Source organism: Corticium candelabrum, chromosome 6 (genome assembly GCF_963422355.1).
Source record: "Corticium candelabrum chromosome 6, ooCorCand1.1, whole genome shotgun sequence".
Taxonomy (NCBI): domain Eukaryota; kingdom Metazoa; phylum Porifera; class Homoscleromorpha; order Homosclerophorida; family Plakinidae; genus Corticium; species Corticium candelabrum.
This window is the reverse complement of record NC_085090.1, coordinates 8,313,779-8,335,121: the sequence shown is the minus strand read 5'-3', so window position 1 is coordinate 8,335,121 and position 21,343 is coordinate 8,313,779. Positions and strand designations below refer to the sequence as shown.

The window sequence follows — 21,343 nt, the reverse complement described above, 5'->3', positions numbered from 1 at the left end:
TGTTAACGATAGTTAATAATAATTGTTAATTGATTGTGTAGAACTGGTCAACCTTGCCGTGTTCAAGTCGGCAGACCAAAGCAGTACACGAGGCGACACTTATCTTCAGTTAGGAGCCGCGAAAGCCATCGACGGTTTCCTAGAAGGAAACTTGGTCTTGGGATCTGTCACACACACCGACGAAGATGAATCTCCGTGGTGGAAGGTCAATCTCGGCGCCATGTACGAAATCAACAGCGTTGTATTATGGAACCGCATCGAGTACGAAGACAGACTGAAGTCACAAAACATCGAGATCAGTTTATATGACGACGAAGACCGTGAAGTGACATTCAACAACAAAACCGATTACAGAGTTACTGCACGGACCGTCGGAGCCAGAATATTTCAAGTGAACTTTACCAAACCACAATGGGCTCAATACGTGAAAGTCTCTCAGAATATCAAACAGTTTTTGAGTCTCGCCGAAGTGCAAGTGATCGGTAGCGGTCCGACGCTCGTTAACGTCGCCATCCAAAAGCCCGCCACACAGAGCTCGACTCTCTACAGCGCCGACGCGTCGCGCGGTAACGACAACAATATCTACAACAGACTCAACGGACATAGTGTCACAACCACAGACGACGACATCAAATCGCATTGGAAAGTCGATCTGCTGGTGCCGACGACCGTTCATAAGGTTTATCTCTGGAATCGAGGTGACTGTTGTCAAGATCGCTTGAGGCTCTTTACCGTCATGTTTTTGGGTGTCGACGGTAAACAGGTACGCGACAACATCGAGGAGAATTCCAATCACAATCAATTGACTTTCTTTTACGACATCGACCCGCCGGCTAAAGGTGTGCGTTACGTGCAGATCGAGCAAGTCAACAGACAATATCTCTCTTTGACCGAAGTTCAAGTCATTTCCGGTATGTATTACTCTTTACTATAGGCTCAATTAGCGTTGCAGGTGCGGGACCTTTAAGCGATCTTTATTGCTTGGTTGCCCCGCAGCTTGAAAGGTTTGCATGTGTCTTGCTCAGCCATTCCCTCACCGTCTTCTATGTTCAAGCGCCATGTTCTCGTGCTGCCGCCTTCGGTTTCCAACTATTTTCGTCTTCTCAACAACATCCAGTGTTTCTTCTAAAGTATAGCTACGCAACATCTTCTCTTTGTACGATTTTAACGCTTTGAATTTTTTGTCGTTTTTAGCTACGTACGTGCGAGGCTTATTTATGCTGCAGGACGTATTTGAGCTTAATTAATTAAACGGACTTTCAATCACAAAATTAACATTAATTATAGAATTGTGTTTGTAGACGCTAAACCTGCTTTGGAAGTGAGACTTGCCGGTCAGACGGCGACGAGCAAGGGAGACGGAGCTATCAGCGAGTGCGTGATCGCAGCCGACGGCAACTACTCGGCGTACAGTTGTCAGAACGCCAACGTTTCGACCGTCGCCTTTCCCGTCTCCGAAATCGCAAAGAAAGATCAATTCGACAGTCCGATCGATGAGACGCCGCTGAAAACGTACGACGTCGTTCTCGACAACAAACAAGGAACAGAAGAGCAAACGCTCGTTAAGACGTACACCGTCGCCAAATCTGCAGCGAGCACTTGGAACGTGGAAGCTGGAGTGTCGGTCAGTGTTGAGTACAGCAACACGGCGACGGTCAAAGTCGGCACGGTGTTCGAGCACTCGGTAAGCTTTGGCCTTACTTTGGGGTTTTCGTTTACATTTGGATACAGCAAGACGAGCACCGAGTCGGAAACCGATTCTTTACAAATCCGACTCGTGGCACCGGCCGGAGGGAACGCATCCGCAACGTTTGTACAACAGTTGGTACCGAGGCGAGTAAGATGGAAGGCGACGTTTGCGACGCGAGGCCACGTCGGCGTCATGTTTCAAGAGGAGACCGTCAACGGCGTCGATTTAGCGCGCGTACTGACAGAAGAACAGCGCAGCATTTACGGATTTGGCGTCATCGACTATGGAGAGCGTCCGGTCGTCATAGCACGCGTTAGTTCGTATAGACCGGCCGAAGGAAGAGAAGATGAGCACACCATCAGACAACCGGGGGAGATGAGAGGCCCAAACTCTGTCGACAGTAAAAGCTCCGACAAGAAAGACGATGACTTGAAAAACGATTAGTAAGTTCGTCGTAAAGTGCGTGATGTGAAAGACGGATGGACAAAAGTATAGCAATTATACAGATTGGTGGGCAGATGAACGTTTGTTTGTGATGAGTTCGTCGATAATTAGAATCCTAGAAAGTCGTCTGTGTGATGATGTGAATTAAATGTTGGTAATAAAATTCCAACTTGAATGTTTATAGTCTCACGTCAACAAATGCAATGCCTTCATTACCAGTGTTTTACGCATGCACTGCAACGGTCTCCTTGCATCACATACTAAAATTTCAGCTACGAACCTTATATAAAACAGAACTTTTGTAAACGTCACGAGACTTGACGAGGACCGTACTCAAAACATACCAGTAGATTGTAAAAGGGGTTCCGGTCTACGAACTCTAGAGCTACCTGATAGCTGGACAATGCGTAGTGGTATTCGCTACGTGCTCATTAGCGCACTAAGAGCTGCTCCAGTTGGACTATGTTGCACCAATTTCACTTAAATGATTCCAGTTGCTGATCCGTTGGTCTTACAAGATAATTGTATAATAACCATTGCTCCACCCGTTTGTCTTTGATATGCAGAAGTATTTTCCTTCCTTTTTCTTTGTAGGAAGGGCTTAGATAATTTGATAAACAGAAATGCCAGACCTAGCTGTTTCTAACGATACCGAGATCATGGCGAAAGTCCAAAAAACAGCTGAGATATTGAAGATTTTCAAAGTTCACTCTTATGGGGAACAAACAGGTCTGGTTCTATGTGCTTATCACAGGGTACGGTAGTACCCTGTATGTAGGAATTGACCAGGTTGTGTGGGCGTAGTCACATTTTAAACCTTCAGAAATCACCTTAAAACGCGGCTAAATATCTTGAAAACGACAGATAGAAACCTTACAAGTTCAACTACGCTTGAATACTTCTGAATTGATCTCAACTTGTCTTTAGAAGGAGAAAAGCGCTCTTCAATTTCGGAGTTTTTGCTAGATTTTGTCTTCTTTCTTCTTCTTCTTCTTCTTCTTCTTCTTCTTCTTCTTCTTCTTCTTCTTCTTCTTCTTCTTCTTCTTTTTCGTCACACATAACTCTTTGACTACGACATATCTAAAGCTAAAACTTTGGGAAACGACGTAGATTAAGCCGACCTGTATTCTTTTGATGATAGAAAAAAAGAAACATCAAGAAAAAAGATTTGTGGAATGGATTTGAACCTGCTACCCTACTTACATTCAACCGCAATTGTTGTATTAAAGCAATTGTTAACAAACAATAACCCGGCAGCCAATCACAAGCTCTTGCTACGTTGCATGAAGCAGTTTAGGTACACGTGTACGAACAAGACGACGAGAATTCTTGACACGTTTCGTGGTTAAAAAATCTGAAAGCCTACAGTTTGGCAAAGAATCGCGCTCTTGAATCGCACGAGCAAACGCAAGAAGTGCGCGTAATTAATTAGAAGTGACGTTGAACGTCATCGCAATCGCAGACGCACTATACCTGTTCTTGCCGTAGTCGGAACACCAACGCCTTCGAGCATTTGAATTATGGCAAAAGCAAATTAATTCGGCTCGCTTTCGTCACGAAATATCTACTTTGCAGCGCTCGGAATGTGACGGTTGTTACAAGCCTAGAGGTGTGGCCTATCATAAAATTTTTTGCAGTTGTCTAGTGCTACCGTATTATATTTAAGACCGAACTCCCGCAAATCGAAGACCTCGTACTGTGTACAAGCCGGTCGCTTGTAGGTTCAAGACGCTCGGTCACGTGCACGTCCGCCAATGTCGGCGTGTGCGTGTAGCGTTCAATGACACCTGGCCAACAATGATGACGAAGAAAAGCCGACGCTGCAGAAACTGGCATCTCGATTCTCATAGTAGTGACACGTCTATCTAAGGTAGTTAACGAATCTTGCGTTTCAATTAAGTGGTCTAGATAACAAACTCATCAACATTCTGTAACGTGATGCATGACCATCAATGGAAATGCGAGCTTGCTTTGTTGCACCACCAAAAACTTTAGTTGTTTAAACGCTAATACTCATACCCTCTAGACACAAATTTTAAAATTATGCAAGCATGCATCTAGAAATTGTTGTAGACAACAAGGAGATCTAACAGTTAATCATCTGCATAGATTCCTTCTTCAATCTCGACCTTTTGCACGAGATCGAAATATTTTGCAGTACACACACACACACACACACACACACACACACACACACACACACACACACACACACACACACACACACACACACACACACACACACACACACACTATTTATACATGACTCAAAACATGTCTAAATTTGTGAAAATAGCTATCAGGGCAATAGGCCCAGCTATTACTAAGGTCTATATGTCAAACACTTGATCGAGGGGAAAAGAAATGATACTGTATTTTACCCTCAATTTATTCACTATGCTAAGTAGTTTGTCCTCGATAATGACTGCATTTTCCTTTTGAAGGCAAGCAGACAGTTGAATAGCCAAATGAGAGTAGAATTGAGTAGATGGCATGTTCAGGACAGCCGGTGCCAGTGCCGAAGCTTCTCTCAAGGAGTCCTCCGCATTTTCCCCATTTTCCATATACTAGCTTCTATGGCACTCACTCACTCACTCACTCACTTTATTCAATTTCACTGGTAAACACACTTTATCTGACAGTCACTCGCAAGAAAACTTGTATATCTAACTAAATAGACAAATAACTTGAACATCACTATCACTAATACAAACTAAACACTACAACACACCTACACAAACTCACAGCTAACTACGTAAAGTCACCACTCACTCACTCACACACACACACACACACACACACACACACACACACACACACACACACACAGACACACACACACACACACACACACACACACACACACACACACAGACACACACAGACACACACAGACACACAGACACACAGACACACACAGACACACACACACACACACACACACAGACACAAGCAGACAGAGACAGAGACAGAGACAGAGAGACAGAGACAGACAGACAGACAGACAGACAGACAGACAGACAGACAGACAGACAGACAGACAGACACACACACACACACACACACACACACACACACACACACACACAGACACACACACACACACAGACACACAGGCACACACAGACACAGACACACAGACACACAGACACACACACACACACACACACACACACACACACACACACACACACACACACACACACACACACAACTACATGCACGTATGCTCGTAGCTCTGAAGCGAGTAGAACACAGCTTCATACTTACTAGTGATATTATTGCAACTAAATGTAACGTCTGATTCAAACCACCTATACACAAACACTGCATAGCTCTTAGCATATTTTGCAAGTACACTGTAAACCTAAGATCCAAAAGCTCGAGATATGAGGCTATACATGTAGACCAAGTATGATTTAAGAAATGTGCATTTTTGTTAGGCTATAAAATCTTTGTTTAACTATGGAGTAGATTGTGCTTTCGCGCTCTTAAAAACTTGCCAAACTACAATTTTAAAAACTTTTTCTCTGAAAAAAGAAATAGATGTAGGAATTGTATAAAAAGTATTAGAAACAAGATCTATAAATAATATCAACCAAAGCCAGACATCATTAGTGAATCCTTCCAACCCACTAAAGTAAAACGTAGAGAATGTGGTTGGAAGGATTCACTAATGATGTTTGGCTTTGGTTCATATTATCTATAGATCTTGTTTCTATTACTTTCTAGACAATCTCTACATCTATTTCTTTTTTCAGAGAAAAAGTTTTTAAAATTCTAGTCTAGATACAAACACTGCCAATTTTAGTAGTATAGATAAATATAATAAAATTAATACATAAATATTATTAAATTAAAAAATGTAATATATTAACTATTATTTAAACAAATGTCTTAATTAATATTAATTAATATAAATATTGGCTAACCTTGTAATGATTAACTAATTAATAAGTAGTGTCTTAATTAATATTAACATTAAAATGTCCTAATTAATAATAATTTTAAAAAATGTCTAATTGCCGAGCGTAGCGAGGCTTCTAATCCGGGTCGCACAACAGAAATGGGCGTGGTCCTATATGGCTCTCCATCGAGATTTTGGTGTGTGTGTGTGTGTGTGTGTGTGTGTGTGTGTGTGTGTGTGTGTGTGTGTGTGTTTGTGTGTGGGTGTGTGTGTGTGTGTGTGTGTGTGTGTGTGTGTGTGTGTGTGTGTGTGTGTGTGTGTGTGTGTGAGTGTGTACACACAAATCTCAAATTTCTCATCCCCACGACCACGTTTCATGATAGGACCTACCTTAAAAAATCGTTTCCGTGTCCGACTACAGATGAGTCTAAGAACGATTCGTGCAAGTGACCAAACGGCGAAGAAAATGCTTTGTGAAGTTCCGTTGCCCCATCCTTTTGTATTGTATCTAGGGACTGTGTGTACTTGACAACCAAGAAACACCTTCAGGAGTTCAATGCCACCTACAGTCAACTAGTCACACGTCCCATACAATCATTCCTTTACTACACTGTGCTGCAGCTAACACTGTTGATAGTCAATGTTTGCTGATATCAATTTCTATGTCTGTAAATACCATACCACTGTCTTTACAACGGAACTGAGTGCATACCTAGACTGTACATTTCAATTGTCTTGATCACGATCGCAAAACGACGACTACCTATACCAGGCCTATATACGTAATCTAAACTACTAGGAAGTTTGTATGTTTACTTCCATGACAGCTAGGGTTTCAACAAATACGTATTGTCTAGCTAGGACTCGGCGTTTCAGTAGACAGTCTGAAAACTTCCTTGGACATGTTACTCACGAACGCGAGGCGCCTACGAATGCCATACAACTAGTTGCCGAGCGTAGCGAGGCTTCTAACCCGGGTCTAATCCGGGTCGCACAACGGAAATGGACGTGCTCCTATATGGGTCTCCATCAAGCTTTTGGTATATCTCTATATATAAAGGAGAGGTGTCTGTCTGTCTGTCTGTCTGTCTGTCTGTCTGTCTGTGTGCCCGTACGTACGAGCGTCTCTCCAAGACGGCGAGTCCGATCTCGGCCGAATTTCGCTCGCGCACGCCGAATTCATTCAGGTCGAAAGTCAGACCGCCGTCGTCTTCCTGACTTCTCCCACGACGACGCCGTTTCCCGCCGATCGCGCTCGCTTCCGCTCGCGCGCGAATATCTCCAGAACGGCGCATCGTGTCTCCGCCGAATTTAGACTGCCCGTTCCCGACGTCGGACGGTACGCGCCGAGCGTGTCGTCTATTGCCGGCGACGTCGGGAAAAGGAAGATATTCTTGCTGATATCCGGGTCTCGAAAAAATACGCACACAGTCGTTTGCCAGTCTGCGACCGTCGAGGAGCTGCCGTGTTCGATGCACCTGTTCCCCGAAACGCCAGCAACGTCTTCGAAGAGACGACGTTCAGCGGGACCGTCGAAATGACGACAGTCGGTACGCGTCGTGACATCGTTAGATACGGAGCTGCCGTGTTTGACGCACCTCTTCCCCGAAACGCCAGCAACGTCTTCGAACAGACGACGTTCAGCGGGACTGTCGAAATGACACCAGTCGGCATTCGTTGTATACGGGGAACGGATTATCCGGGTAAGTATTGCACGTGACTTCAACTAATCACTACGTATCTACACCGAATTTACCGGCCCGTTCCTGACATCGGACAGTATGCACTCCCTGCAGCGGAGAGAAGTGCCGATGTCTGTACAGGATCTTTCGCACTGCCGATAATCTTACGTTATCTTAATTAATAGCAAACGTCACAGATGTCAACGCACTTGATATGCCTTTAGTGAACTAACACCACGGCTAATTAGTGACAGTAAACGGTTACTGACAAAACATTACACTCTACTGTCGCCAAAACATTACAGTCTACTAGCTGCGCAATATAGGATTTGCAAGTGTATACGCGACATTTTGCGTCGTTTTTACAATGCCTCCGAAGAGACGAAAGACAGTTTTTTCATCGGCAGCTGCAGCCAGTCAAAAACGGAGACGTTTAGAAGAAGACGAAGTAGCGAGACGGCAACGTTTGGACTCCGGTAGAGTTTATTGCGGGCGACGCCGGGAAACGAAGATATTTTTGCTAATATCCGGGTCTTGAAAAAATACGCCCACATTCGTTTGCCAGTCTACGACCGTCGAAGAGCTGCCGTGTTTGATGCACCTGTTCCCCGAAACGCCAGCAACGTCTTCGAAGTGACGACGTTCAACGGGACTGTCGAAATGACGAGAGTTGGCATTCGTTATATACGGGGAACGGATTATCCGGGTAAGTATTGCACGTGACTTGCAAGTTACGGAATTCACGTCGAAATTATAGATGCCAGGTTCGATACACCTGTTCTCCGCAACGGGACTGTCGAAATGGCTTCAACCGGATCAATAATCCAATCAACGGGATTTTTTGAAACTGGACACGTGTTGAATAGATGCCAAGTTTGATACACCTGTTCCTCGCAACGGCAGCAACGTCCAAGTCGAAATGGTTTCACCCAATCGCTAATCCAAAAATCAACGGGATTTAGAAACGGCAATTGAACGGGATATAACTATGAATGAGAATTCTGTCTGGCTAAATCAAATTAAGCAAAGCACGATACACTACCTTACAATGACAACTAAAAAACTAAAAACTGAACACTGTCTCTGTCTCCCGGATAACATGGATGGACATCACAACGTGCATGGCCACCATAGAAGACGCCTAGCGCTGACGCGAGGTAAAGATGCGTGCAATCCATGATGACAATGTTGATACAGAGGAGTAGACAATATGGGTAGAGGAAGACATCCAACTGCGGCGCTATGAAGTGGAAAGGAGAAGCACCTGGCATGTGTTGTCCCCCGGGCGAAGCCGGGCATTGGAGCTTGTATATATATATATGTACACACAAATCTCAAATTTCTCCTCCCCACGACCACGTTTAATGATAGGACCTACCTTAAAAAATCGTTTCCGTGTCCGACTACAGATGAGTCTAATTAGCTAAGAACGATTCGTGCAAGTGACCAAACGACGGAGAAAATGCTCCATGAAGTTGCGTCGCCCCATCCTTTGTATTGTAGCTAGGGACTGTGTGTACTTGACAACCAAGAAACACCTTCAGGAGTTGAATGCCACCTACAGTCAACTATTCACACGTCCCACACTTACAGTATCATCAATCCTTTCCTACACTGTGCTGCATCTAACACTGTTGATAGTCAATGTTTGCTGATATCAATTTCTATGTCTGCAAATACCATACCACTGTCATTACAACGGAACTGAGTGCATACCTAGACTGTACACTTCAATTGTCTTGATCACGATCGCAAAACGACGACTACCTAGACCAGGCCTATATAAGTAATCTAGACTACTAGGAAGTTTGCATGTTGAAGCAAATACGTATTGTCTAGCTAGGACTCGGCGTTTCAGTAGACGGTCTGAAAGCTCCGTTGGAAGCTGTACAACCAGTTAATATTAATTTTAAAATGTCTTAATTAACATTAATTAATTAACTTATGTCTGACCCTGCATCTTCTGTTGCTGCATTTCCCTCTGCATCTTCAACAAACGAGCTGCAACATCATTTCACACCATGACACAATCGCAACCGAATCAACGACCACGCCCTCGTGATCAGCCACACTCACCTTCCTCGCTTTCAAGATACATGTACTGCCTCGCCGCCATACCTCGAGCCGTCGTCGCAAACAAATCGGCGCCGTTCTCCAGCAGAAACTTGATGAAAGACAGAGATCCATTATCGGCGGCGCAGTGTAGCGGCGTCTAGACAAAATCCGACCTAAAAAAGTTACAAAAAAATGAAAAAATGAAAAAATTACGTACACACCAAATTATCAACAGACCGCACGTTTGCATCGCCTGGAAATCGAAAATCACTAGAAGCTACGTTATTCTAAACGATCTAGAAATAAAGATCTGTCTACCGCCATTATCTAGGAGCACTTGTAGGCATTCTAGTTTGTTCTTGATGGCTGCGTGATATCTTAATGTCAAAAGGTGCGGGTTTGATGACAATTCGCTTCTTAACTCTTCGTGTTTGTCTCGCAGTATTAGGTGCTTCGCATGATTGAGCGCTCCGAAGCGAGACATGATTGCTAGGAAGAAACGATTTCCGCACATGACGGGGCAAGGAGCTCTTCACGAGACGTACGGGACCTAACGTAATGCACGTGACGCGATACAGCTTACCGTTACTACATGTACTGTTTTTTCAATTTGCACAAATGGTTTTTTCTCTCATATCCTACAATGCCAGAGGCGGCAGAAGATGCTGCAGAATGATGAGCAAAGGCAAGCTACACGAGCTTTCCTATTTCTCATACGTGGGTGTGGCCAATTAACTATTTAATTAACTAGTTCTACGGTATCCGTAGGCGCCTCGCGTGTGTGAGTAACACTTCCAACGGAGCTTTCAGACCGTCTACTGAAACGCCGGGTCCTAGCTAGACAATACGTATTTGCTTCAACATGCAAACTTCCTAGTAGTTTAGATTACGTATATAGGCCTGGTATAGGTAGTCGTCGTTTTGCGATCGTGATCAAGACAATTGAAATGTACAGTCTATGTATGCACTCAGTTCCGTTGTAATGACAGTGGTATGGTATTTACAGACATAGAAATTGATATCAGCAAACGTTGACTATCAACAGTGTTAGATGCAGCACAGTGTAGTAAAGGATTGATTGTATGGGACGTGTGAATAGTTGACTGTAGGTGGCATTGAACCCCTGAAGGTGTTTCTTGGTTGTCAAGTACACACAGTCCCTAGCTACAATACAAAAGGATGGGGCGACGCAACTTCATGGAGCATTTTCTCCGTCGTTTGGTCACTTGCACGAATCGTTCTTAGCTAATTAGACTCATCTGTAGTCGGACACGGAAACGATTTTTTAAGGTAGGTCCTATCATGAAACGTGGTCATGGGGAGAAGAAATTTGAGATTTGTGTGTACACACTCACACACACACACACACACACACACACACACACACACACACACACACACACACACACACAAAGCTTGACGGAGAGCCATATAGGACCACGCCCATTTCTGTTGTGCGACCCGAATTAGAAGCCTCGCTACGCTCGGCAATAATGCTAAAATACAAATTTAGAAAATGAATTTTGTTCGTTCAATTGGCAAGATTTCTCGACACCGATTTAGTGCTTACTTTCTAGAATACATACATACATACATACATATGTATGTATTCTAGAAGTAAGCACTAAATCAGCGTCGAGAAATCTTGCCAATTGACCGATATATAGTTATTACCGCGGCAACAGTATGCACATAGAACAAGCCATTTTTGGACTTTCGCGATGATCTCGGTATCGTTAGAAACAGCTAGGTCTAGCATTTCTGTTTATCAAACTATCTAAGCCCTTCCTATAAAGGAAAAGAAAAGAAACACTTTTGCAGATCAAAGACAAACGGGTGGAGCAATGGTTATTATACAATTATCTTGTAATCAGCCATTTAGGATAATTGGTGTAACATGGTCCGACCGGAGCAGCTCTTAATGCCGTACTGAGCACACCGGGTGTGACCTCTACTTCATTCATTACTCACTTCCGAGTTCACACTTACGGGTGTACTATTGCTAGACGGCAGTCAGTCGGACTGTGACGTTACAGACTTATGATATCACATCAACACCCGATTCCGGTAGCGAACACGACTACACATTGTCCAGCTACCAGGTATCTCTAGAGTTCGCAGACCGGAACCCTTACACGATCCAGGGGCATATTTTGGGTACGTTATTCGTCAAGTCTCGTGACTTTTACAAAGTTCTGTTTCGTAAGGTTCGTAGCTGAAATTTTAGTATGTGATGCAAGGAGAGTGTTGCAGTGCATACGCAAAAGACTGGTAATGAAGGCATTGCATTTGTTGAAGTGAGACTAAACATTCAAGTTGGAATTTTACCAACATTTAATTCACATCATCGCACAGACGACTTTCTAGGATTCTAATTATCGACGAACTCATCACAAACAAACGTTCATCTACCCACCAATCTGTATAATTGCTAGATACTTTTGTCCATCCGTCTTTCACATCACACACTCTAGAACGAACTACTAATCGTTTTTCAAGTCATCGTCTTTTTTGTCGAAGCTTTTACTCTGGAAAGAGTTTGGGCCTCTCATCTCCCCTGGCTGTCTGATTGTGTGTTCATCTTCTCTTCCTTCCGCCGGTCTATACGAACTAACGCGTGCTATGACGACCGGACGCTCCCCATAGTCGATGACGCCAAATCCGTAAATGCTGCGCTGTTCTTCTGTCAGTACGCGCGCTAAATCGACGTCGTTGACGGTCTCCTCTTGAAACATGACGCCGACGTGGCCTCGCGTCGCAAACGTCGCCTTCCATCTCACTCGTCTCGGCACCAACTGTTGTACAAACGTTGCGGATGCGTTCCCTCCGGCCGGTGCCTCGAGTCGGATTTGTAAAGAATCGGTTTCCGACTCGGTGCTCGTCTTGCTGTATCCAAATGTAAACGAAAAACCCAAAGTAAGACCAAAGCTAACCTCATGCTCGAACACCATGCCGACTTTGACCGTCGCCGTGTTGCTGTACATAACACTGACCGACACTCCAGCTTCCACGTTCCAAGTGCTCGCTGCAGATTTGGCGACGGTGTACGTCTTAACGAGCGTTTGCTCTTCTGTTCCTTGTTTGTTGTCGAGAACGACGTCGTACGTTTTCAGTGGCGTCTCTTGGATCGGACTGTCGAATTGATCTTTCTTTGCGATTTCGGAGACGGGAAAGGCGACGGTCGAAACGTTGGCGTTCTGACAACTGTACGCCGAGTAGTTGCCGTCGGCTGCGATCACGCACTCGCTGATAGCTCCGTCTCCCTTGCTCGTCGCCGTCTGACCGGCAAGTCTCACTTCCAAAGCAGGTTTAGCGTCTACAAACACAATTCTATAATTAATATCAATTTTGTGATTCAAAGTCCGTTTAAGCTCGAATAAGCCCCGCAGCATAAATAAGCCTCGCACGTACGTAGCTAAGAACGAGAAAACATTCAAAGCGTTAAAATCGTACAAAGAGAAGATGTTGCGTAGCTATACTTTAGAAGAAACACTGGATGTTGTTGAGAAGGCGAAAATAATTGGAAACCGCGGGGAAAGGCACAAGAACATACAAGACGGTGAAAGAATGGCTGAGCAAGACACAAACAGACCTTTCAAGCTGCGGGGCAACCAAGCAAGAAATATCGCTTAAAAGTCCCGCATCTGCAACGCTCCTAGTTGAGCCTATAGTAAAGGGTAATACATACCGGAAATGACTTGAACTTCGGTCAAAGAGAGAATTTGTCTGTTGACTTGTTCGATCTGCACGTAACGCACACCTTTAGCCGGCGGGTCGATGTCGTAAAAGAAAGTCAATTGATTGTGATTGGAATTCTCGTCGATGTTGTCGCGTACCGGTTTACCGTCGACACCCAAAAACATGACGGTAAAGAGCCTCAAGCGATCTTGACAACAGTCACCTCGATTCCAGAGATAAACCTTATGAACGGTCGTCGGCACCAGCAGATCGACTTTCCAATACGATTTGATGTCGTCGTCTGTGTGTGTGACACTATGTCCGTTCAGTCTGTTGTAGATATTGTTGTCGTTACCGCGCGACGCGTCGGCGCTGTAGAGAGTCGAGCTCTGTGTGGCGGGCTTTTGGATGGCGACGTTAACGAGCGTCGGACCGCTACCGATCACTTGCACTTCGGCGAGACTCAAAAACTGTTTGATATTCTGAGAGACTTTCACGTATTGAGCCCATTGTGGTTTGGTAAAGTTCACTTGAAATATTCTGGCTCCGACGGTCCGTGCAGTAACTCTGTAATCGGTTTTGTTGTTGAATGTCACTTCACGGTCTTCGTCGTCATATAAACTGATCTCGATGTTTTGTGACTTCAGTCTGTCTTCGTACTCGATGCGGTTCCATAATACAACGCTGTTGATTTCGTACATGGCGCCGAGATTGACTTTCCACCACGGAGATTCATCTTCGTCGGTGTGCGTGACAGATCCCAAGTCCAAGTTTCCTTCTAGGAAACCGTCGATGGCTTTCGCGGCTCCTAACTGAAGATAAGTGTCGCCTCGTGTACTGCTTTGGTCTGCCGACTTGAACACAGCAAGGTTGACCAGTTCTACACAATCAATTAACAATTATTATTAACTATCGTTAACAATCATTAACATAACGATATTTAGCAATCACTATAAGTGACAATCATCAGCAATTATTAACAATTATTAACAATAACTATCAATCCTTAAATAAGAATCATTCATTTAAATGTTTTTAATTATTAAAGTCTAACATAATATTGTATTTTTTACATAAAAATTGCAACACAACTGAACAAACAATGCAAGTATAGTAGCAGCAGTACTGGAGCATCAACAGCAACAGTACACATGCATACTAGAGTACTATAGTAGTTGCACGTGCGACCGTTTGTCTGTCTGTCTGTCTGTACGTACGTATGTTTGACTGTATGTATGTCTGTTTGTCTGTCTGTTTAATGTTGCCATGCAGATTTTAATATAAACTTAATTTTATTTTGCTGTTCAAGAACTCACCGTTGGCGACATTATCTCGAGTACCCCACACTTCAAGCTCAGCTAGATGTAGATTTTCACTAACCGTCATCCAAATTTGAATGTATCTAACGGCCTTCAAACGTGTTCCGGCAGGAAGGGTTTTGTTGTAAGTGTACGTATCCGTTCCACCTGCCGTTTCCGGCCAAGTGTAAACGCTTCTTGCGTTAATATCGAGCGCTTGGACATAAAAGTTTCGAAGCCTTTTTAAGCAGCAATTATCTCGGCGATTTTGAACAACAACGTACGCCACCTCGTAGTCGGCTCCCAAGTCGAATATCAACCATGGTTTATCGTCGTGGTTTGTGTGAGAGAAAGTGTTGAGATCTCCATCGTTGGCGTTTCTTGCGTCGTGATCTTTATATATCGAGCTTTGGAGCGCTTGCTTATTAAGTCCAACGTTCTTATCTAGACAAACAATTTTATCTTTCAAGTAAACGGCAATGCTATAGTTGTACATACATGCACAATATGTGATCAACGTTGCTGTCTAGCATGTGCATCATACAGATTGTCTTTCTTCTTACCCTTGGCCGTTTTGATAAGTTCTTTAGCTATTGTGTAGTTATTCTTGACAAGGTTTGACATGACGCGCTGCACAAGAATTCTCAAAACATCAGTTTCTACAACGTCGACAAAACAAATTTAGAACAAACATAATAGCGGCTGTAAAATTTAACGTACTTACCTCCCACGAGATACACAGAATAGGCGGAAGGTCCTCCACAACAATATTCACCGCTGCAGCTCTTTGATCTGTTGTCGCTTAGTGCTCCAGGGCACCAGTAGCTGCAGTTGCCATGCAGACCTGTAGCATTGATATTGTCCGGCTGTTCTAGGACTGGAAGAGGATAATCATCGCCACAATAACAAGACGAGTTGCGGCTGAATGCGACTGCCGAGCCCAATTCCTTGCACTTGTCCGAGCAGATGGCGTTCGTGTTGTAATCGACGACTTCGTGGAAACTGTTCTGCACCACGTCTCCTAGTGTACCTCCAAAACATCCGTCAAACACGACGTCCTTGGCCAGTCGGCGAAATCTCGACGGCACACGAGCCGAGACCCTTGCTGCACGCTTGTGCAATCTTTGTTAATTAAGACATCAAAACAGCAACATTTTAGAAACCATGCGGTACATTTCTGAACTAGAGCGTTTGTGCAAAACGAACGCATGCATCACTTGCACTAAAAATTCTCAACTTGTCTAACTGACTGATATGACAAGCGATATATAATATATAATATATAATATATAATATATAATATATAATATATAATATATAATATATAATATATAATATATAATATATAATATATAATATATAATATATAATATATAATATATAATATATAATATATAATATATAATATATAATATATAATATATAATATATAATATATAATATATAATATATAATATATAATATATAATATATAATATATAATATATAATATATAATATATAATATATAATATATAATATATAATATATAATATATAATATATACTTACGGAGAAAATGGAGCAGCGGAGACGTAACATAAAGTTACAGCCAGAAGACAAATCGTCAAACGCACGAGCATGACTTTCTTCTTCAAACTCTGTGACAAGAGCAAACAATTGGCTATATACAGATCGAAGAAGAACTATCGCATCGATGAGTAGAACCTTCACGTTGTATCTCGGGTATCCTTTGTCCAACGACGAGCTCAAGTTGCGAAACCAAACTCGACTGACTGTGAGTGCACACAGCAGCAGCATTTATATTCTAGCTGCGTTCGTGTTGCAGCCAATCACTCACTGACTTAACTAATTAACCTAAGCAAAGTGACGAGGCAATTTGTAAGCAGACGTAAACGGTAATTCGACAAAAGCAACTTCATCGCATACGAAAACGCGGTCCAGAAGCCGCGTAAGTAAATAAGTAATAGATAAGAACAGCCAATTAGCAACCAATTAGAAACGAATTGTCAAACGCATGCAAATCTATTGTTTGTCGTATTTACTGTAACACGCGCAACTGTATACATCCAAGCACGTAAATGCATGCGTCACTTGCTAAAATGCGGTACCAGCGTTTTGCTTCATTGTCCCAAAATTACGAGCATGCAGCAATCGTGCCTCTTACAGATACGTATAGTATTAATTAACGGTGTTGTACCCGAAGCCAAACGTTGCCACTCTCTCATCCTTTGAATTGCCGCAAAACGATTCAAAACAGAAGTTGCTAGCTCTCTACATTTGATCTTTACAAGTGGATTTCCCGTGTCCTAATTTGCGAAGCTCCGCTAGGATATGCTCTTGTTGAGATTCACGTATACACTCTACTTCCGTTAGTTAATTAGTTGACATGCATACACCTTCCTCCTTTCTCCTCTTTCATTTTGATGAGAGCCCGTGCACTTCGTTACACACCTTCTTGTCACAGTAAGCGATAAATAGCGACTGAATACATACTGTATATATCTGCTGCATCTCTAGCCTGTAGTTTGCATAGTTTCACAAATTCTAGAGAAAGCAGACAGTATAGCATATAGTTGTCATCTCTATACATTAATTAAAGAAGAAAACAGGCAACATCCGTTCTATTGATTTGCCGTGCTCTATTATGTTAAACTTACCCGCCCATAAACTTACAAGACAGCTGTGTATACCATAATAGCTACGATGCGGGTATTTCGTTCCACATCTTATTTCAAATCATTACAAAAAACCTATATAGTTTCTTGCACATTAATTAAAATTACACACAAACAAGATCTTATGAGGCGTTAGATAGTTTGCTCTTATTTCACAAGTAATACAGTGACTGGTATACGTACTTGCTTGCATGCATGCATGCAGAAGACGTATGCATGCACAAACGACCGCACGCGTCTTGTGCATGAGCGAAAAAGCTTCCTCTTGTTCTTGTCCCGGACACGACTCCGTGCATCATCGTTCAACCCTTTTTGCCACACGCCCAGGCTAAGAATGCCATACAGACTAATGCTAAAGAACAACTTTGCTTTCCAACCCATGCACAGGATAGTCGTACTGATTCGAATAATGAAATCTATAGCTAGAGAAGAAATAGAAGGCCTGAAAATACGATAACAAGTCGAGCAAATGACAATAAATTCCGACATTCCGTTGCTAGTTCAAGCACATTTGTTCCTATTTAGTTAGCAACGGACTGTCGGAATTTATTTGCTCTCGACTTAACTAATTACTATCGTATTATTGAGGCCTCTATAGCTCTATAGTTCATTATTCGATTCTGTATGACTGCATGCTTTGCAAGCTGCATGGTAGGCAATGTCACATTGTGCAAGGGCTAGAAAGCAAGTTGTTCTCTCTAGCAATGCCTGCATGGCACTCTAGATCTGTATCCTGGGCGTGTGGCAAAAAGAGTTGAACGATGCATGAAGTCGTGACTCGCACAAAAGCAAGTTTGTTGTGTGTTTAACTTAACAATGCAAGCAAATAACGCTAAAACTTATCAAATCGTAAAGCAATTGTTTGTTGAAGCTGCTTGTAATTGTATGACCATGCATGTCTCTAGCTATACATCTGCATGTGTACATACAGGTATGTCGCACAGGAGCATCTAACCTAAATATACGTGTACAGAGTATCTACCAGTTAGATGAAACTGGTTTACCTGCACTGTCTACACGATACACGACAATGTTGGCGTTTGAACGGACTTTCTCTAGATGTTGAAGACTTATTAGCTATACACGTTAATCTCCATGATGCATAATTTCCTATGGCAACTTCGTATATACCATACAAGTCTACAAATACTTTCCGTTCTTCACTGGCTCAACTGCTGCAGGCGATTGACTAGTGTTGATCATGCACAAGACGCGGTCGCCAGAGAATTCGTGTTCTCGTTTAATTGAATTCACTACACTCACGTTTTCTTCACGACTGATTTAATACACGAGACAGTCCGATTCTCCACGCCATGCGTGCATGCAAGCCTCACGCGAGCGGCTTCGCTTCACGACATCAAATGATTGGAAGAGGTAAATACATACCTGTGTACGGCGTCGGAGGCCATGCACGATCTTCTAATAGTAGGTGTGGCCTCCTAAAACACAATTAAGGTCTCGTACAAGTTAGACCCTAGCAGCTGACTTCAAATTTGGAGGCCAAGCGACGCCCTTGATAGGTTGGAAGCCGCCTACAGATATATAGTGAATGGAAGTATTTTGTACGACGACGCGACGCGTCTTGTTGGCTCAATTATGCTTAGACAACATCTGCCAAATGGCAAACTTGTGATCTATGATAACACATTAAAAACTTTATGCTAACAGCGGTCACATCATTCCCCCACATGCAAGCTTTGCATCCGGGAACAATCAAAATGAGGAAAAGTGCATGTATCCAGTAAGGGTCTGCATTGGCTGTGGCCCGGTATTGGCTTCTAGACTCGTGAATGTGTAAACTCAAGCAGCTGACCCACAGACCGGTGGCCAAGGCTTCGGTCACCAGGAGCTGGCTGTGGCGGCACAAGATGTAGCCACGCCCAGTTTGTAAATCAATATCAATTAGATTAATTAACCCGTCGTTTTATACTTTGCAACGGAAGCTCGTGCAATGCCTCGGAGTCTCCAGACAGAGACTTAGAAGACCTCTCACAGCACCATCATTACTGCAGAAGCGACGGGCCACAATTGGCCATTCCTGGTGCCAGCCTGACCTCACGACACCAGCTAACGTTCAGCGACGCCACTACCTCTTCCAATCATTTGATGTGGTGAAGCGAAGCCGCTCGCGTGAGGTTTGCATACACGCATGACGTGGAGAATCGGACTGTCTCATGAAGACTATCAAATCAGTTGTGAAAAAACGTGAGTGTAGTGAATTTAAACGAGAGCACTAATTCTCTGGCGACCGCGTCTTGTGCATGATCAACACTAATCAATCGCCTGCAGTAGTTGAGCCAGTGAAGAACGGAAAGCATTTGTAGACTTGCATGGTCTAACGAATCATGGAGATTAACATGTATAGCTAATAAGTCTTCAACATCTAGAGGAAGTCCGTTCAAACGCCAACATTGTCGTGTATCGTGTAGACAGTGCAGGCAAACCAGTTTCATGTAACTGGTAGATACTTTGTATACGTATTTAGGTTAGACAATGGTGTGCGACATACCTGTATGTACACATGCAGATGTATAGCTAGAGACATGCATGGTTATACAATTACAAGCGGCTTCGACAGACCATGCTTTACGATTTGATAAGTTTTATGATAAATTAATTAAGGACGATTTAGCTAGCAACGCACTGTCGGAATGTAGTGTCATTTGCTTGCTTTGTTAAGTTAAACGCACAACAAACTTCCTCTTGTGCGAGTTCATGCATCGTTCAACCCTTTTGCCACACGCCCAGGATACAGAGTGCCATGCAGGCATTGCTATAGAGAACAACTTGATTTCTAACCCTTGCACGAAATACCCGCATCTTATCTAATATGGTATATACACACAGCTGTCTTGTAAGTTTATGGGCGGGTAAGTTTAACATAATAGAGCACGGCGAATCAATAGAAATAATGTTGACTGTTTTCTTCTTTAGTGTAGAGATGACAACTATATGCTATACTGTCTGGTTTCTCTAGAATTTGTGGAACTATACAAACTACAGGCTAGAGATGCAGCAGATATATACATACTGTATTCGGCTGCTATTTATCGCTTAAGCCTGGTTCACAATACACCTCGCTTCGCGTCGCGTCAAAGGAGGCCGTTTTCGGCGCGACACGAGGCGACGTGTTTGATAGGATCTTTTTCTATTCCAGCCCGTCGCGTCGGAAACGGCCTCCTTTGACGCGACACGACACGACACGAAGTGTATTGTGAACCAGACTTTACTGTGACAAGAAGGTGTGTAACGAAGTGCACGGGCTGTCATCAGAATGAAAGAGGAGAAAGGTGGAAGGTGCGTGCATGTCAACTAATTAACTAACGGAAGTAGAGTGTATACGTGAATCTCAACAAGAGCAACTTCGCAAATTAGGACACGGGAAATCCACTTGTAGAGATCAAATTCCGAAACCAACCCGTCTAATTAGCGAAGCTAGCAACTTCTGTTTTGAATCGTTTTGCGGTCATTCAAAGGATGAGAGAGTGTCAACGTTTGGCTTCAGGTACAACACCGTTTAATACTATACGTATCTGTAAGAGGCACAAAGAAGACATGATTGCTGCATGCTCATAATTTTGGGAAAATGAAGCAAAGCGCGGGTACAGCATTTTGTCAAGTGACGCATGCATTTGTGTGCTTGGATGTATACAGTTGCGCGTGTTACAGTAAATACGACAAACAATAGATTTGCATGCGTTTGACAATTCGTTTCTAATTGGTTGCTAGTTGGCTGCTCTTACTTATTACTTATTTACTTACGCGGCTTCTGAACCGCGTGTTTGCATGCGATAAAGTTGCTTTTGTCGAATTACCGTTTACGTCTGCTTACAAATTGGCTCGTCACTTTGCTTAGGTTAATTAGTTAAGTCAGTGAGTGATTGGCTGCAACACGGACGCAGCTAGAATATAA

At 43.2% G+C, this 21,343-nt stretch overlaps 2 protein-coding genes across 2 annotated transcripts; one reads left to right on the top strand and one right to left on the bottom strand.

Annotated features, from left to right (window-relative positions):
• Positions 1–104: 104 nt before the first annotated feature.
• LOC134181355 (uncharacterized) lies at positions 105–2,257 on the top strand. The gene is made up of 2 exons (XM_062648622.1): positions 105–911; positions 1,302–2,257. The coding sequence occupies exons 1-2, from the start codon at positions 221–223 to the stop codon at positions 2,132–2,134; spliced, it is 1,524 nt and encodes a 507-aa protein (XP_062504606.1). The 5' UTR covers positions 105–220; the 3' UTR covers positions 2,135–2,257.
• Positions 2,258–12,112: 9,855 nt separating this feature from the next.
• LOC134180956 (uncharacterized) lies at positions 12,113–16,552 on the bottom strand. The gene is made up of 7 exons (XM_062648139.1): positions 16,460–16,552; positions 16,304–16,392; positions 15,479–15,876; positions 15,318–15,413; positions 14,773–15,198; positions 13,467–14,336; positions 12,113–13,094 (listed from the first exon to the last, which is right to left on the bottom strand). Exons 1-7 carry the CDS (start codon positions 16,550–16,552, stop codon positions 12,262–12,264), a joined length of 2,805 nt encoding a protein of 934 aa, XP_062504123.1. The 3' UTR covers positions 12,113–12,261.
• Positions 16,553–21,343: the final 4,791 nt, after the last annotated feature.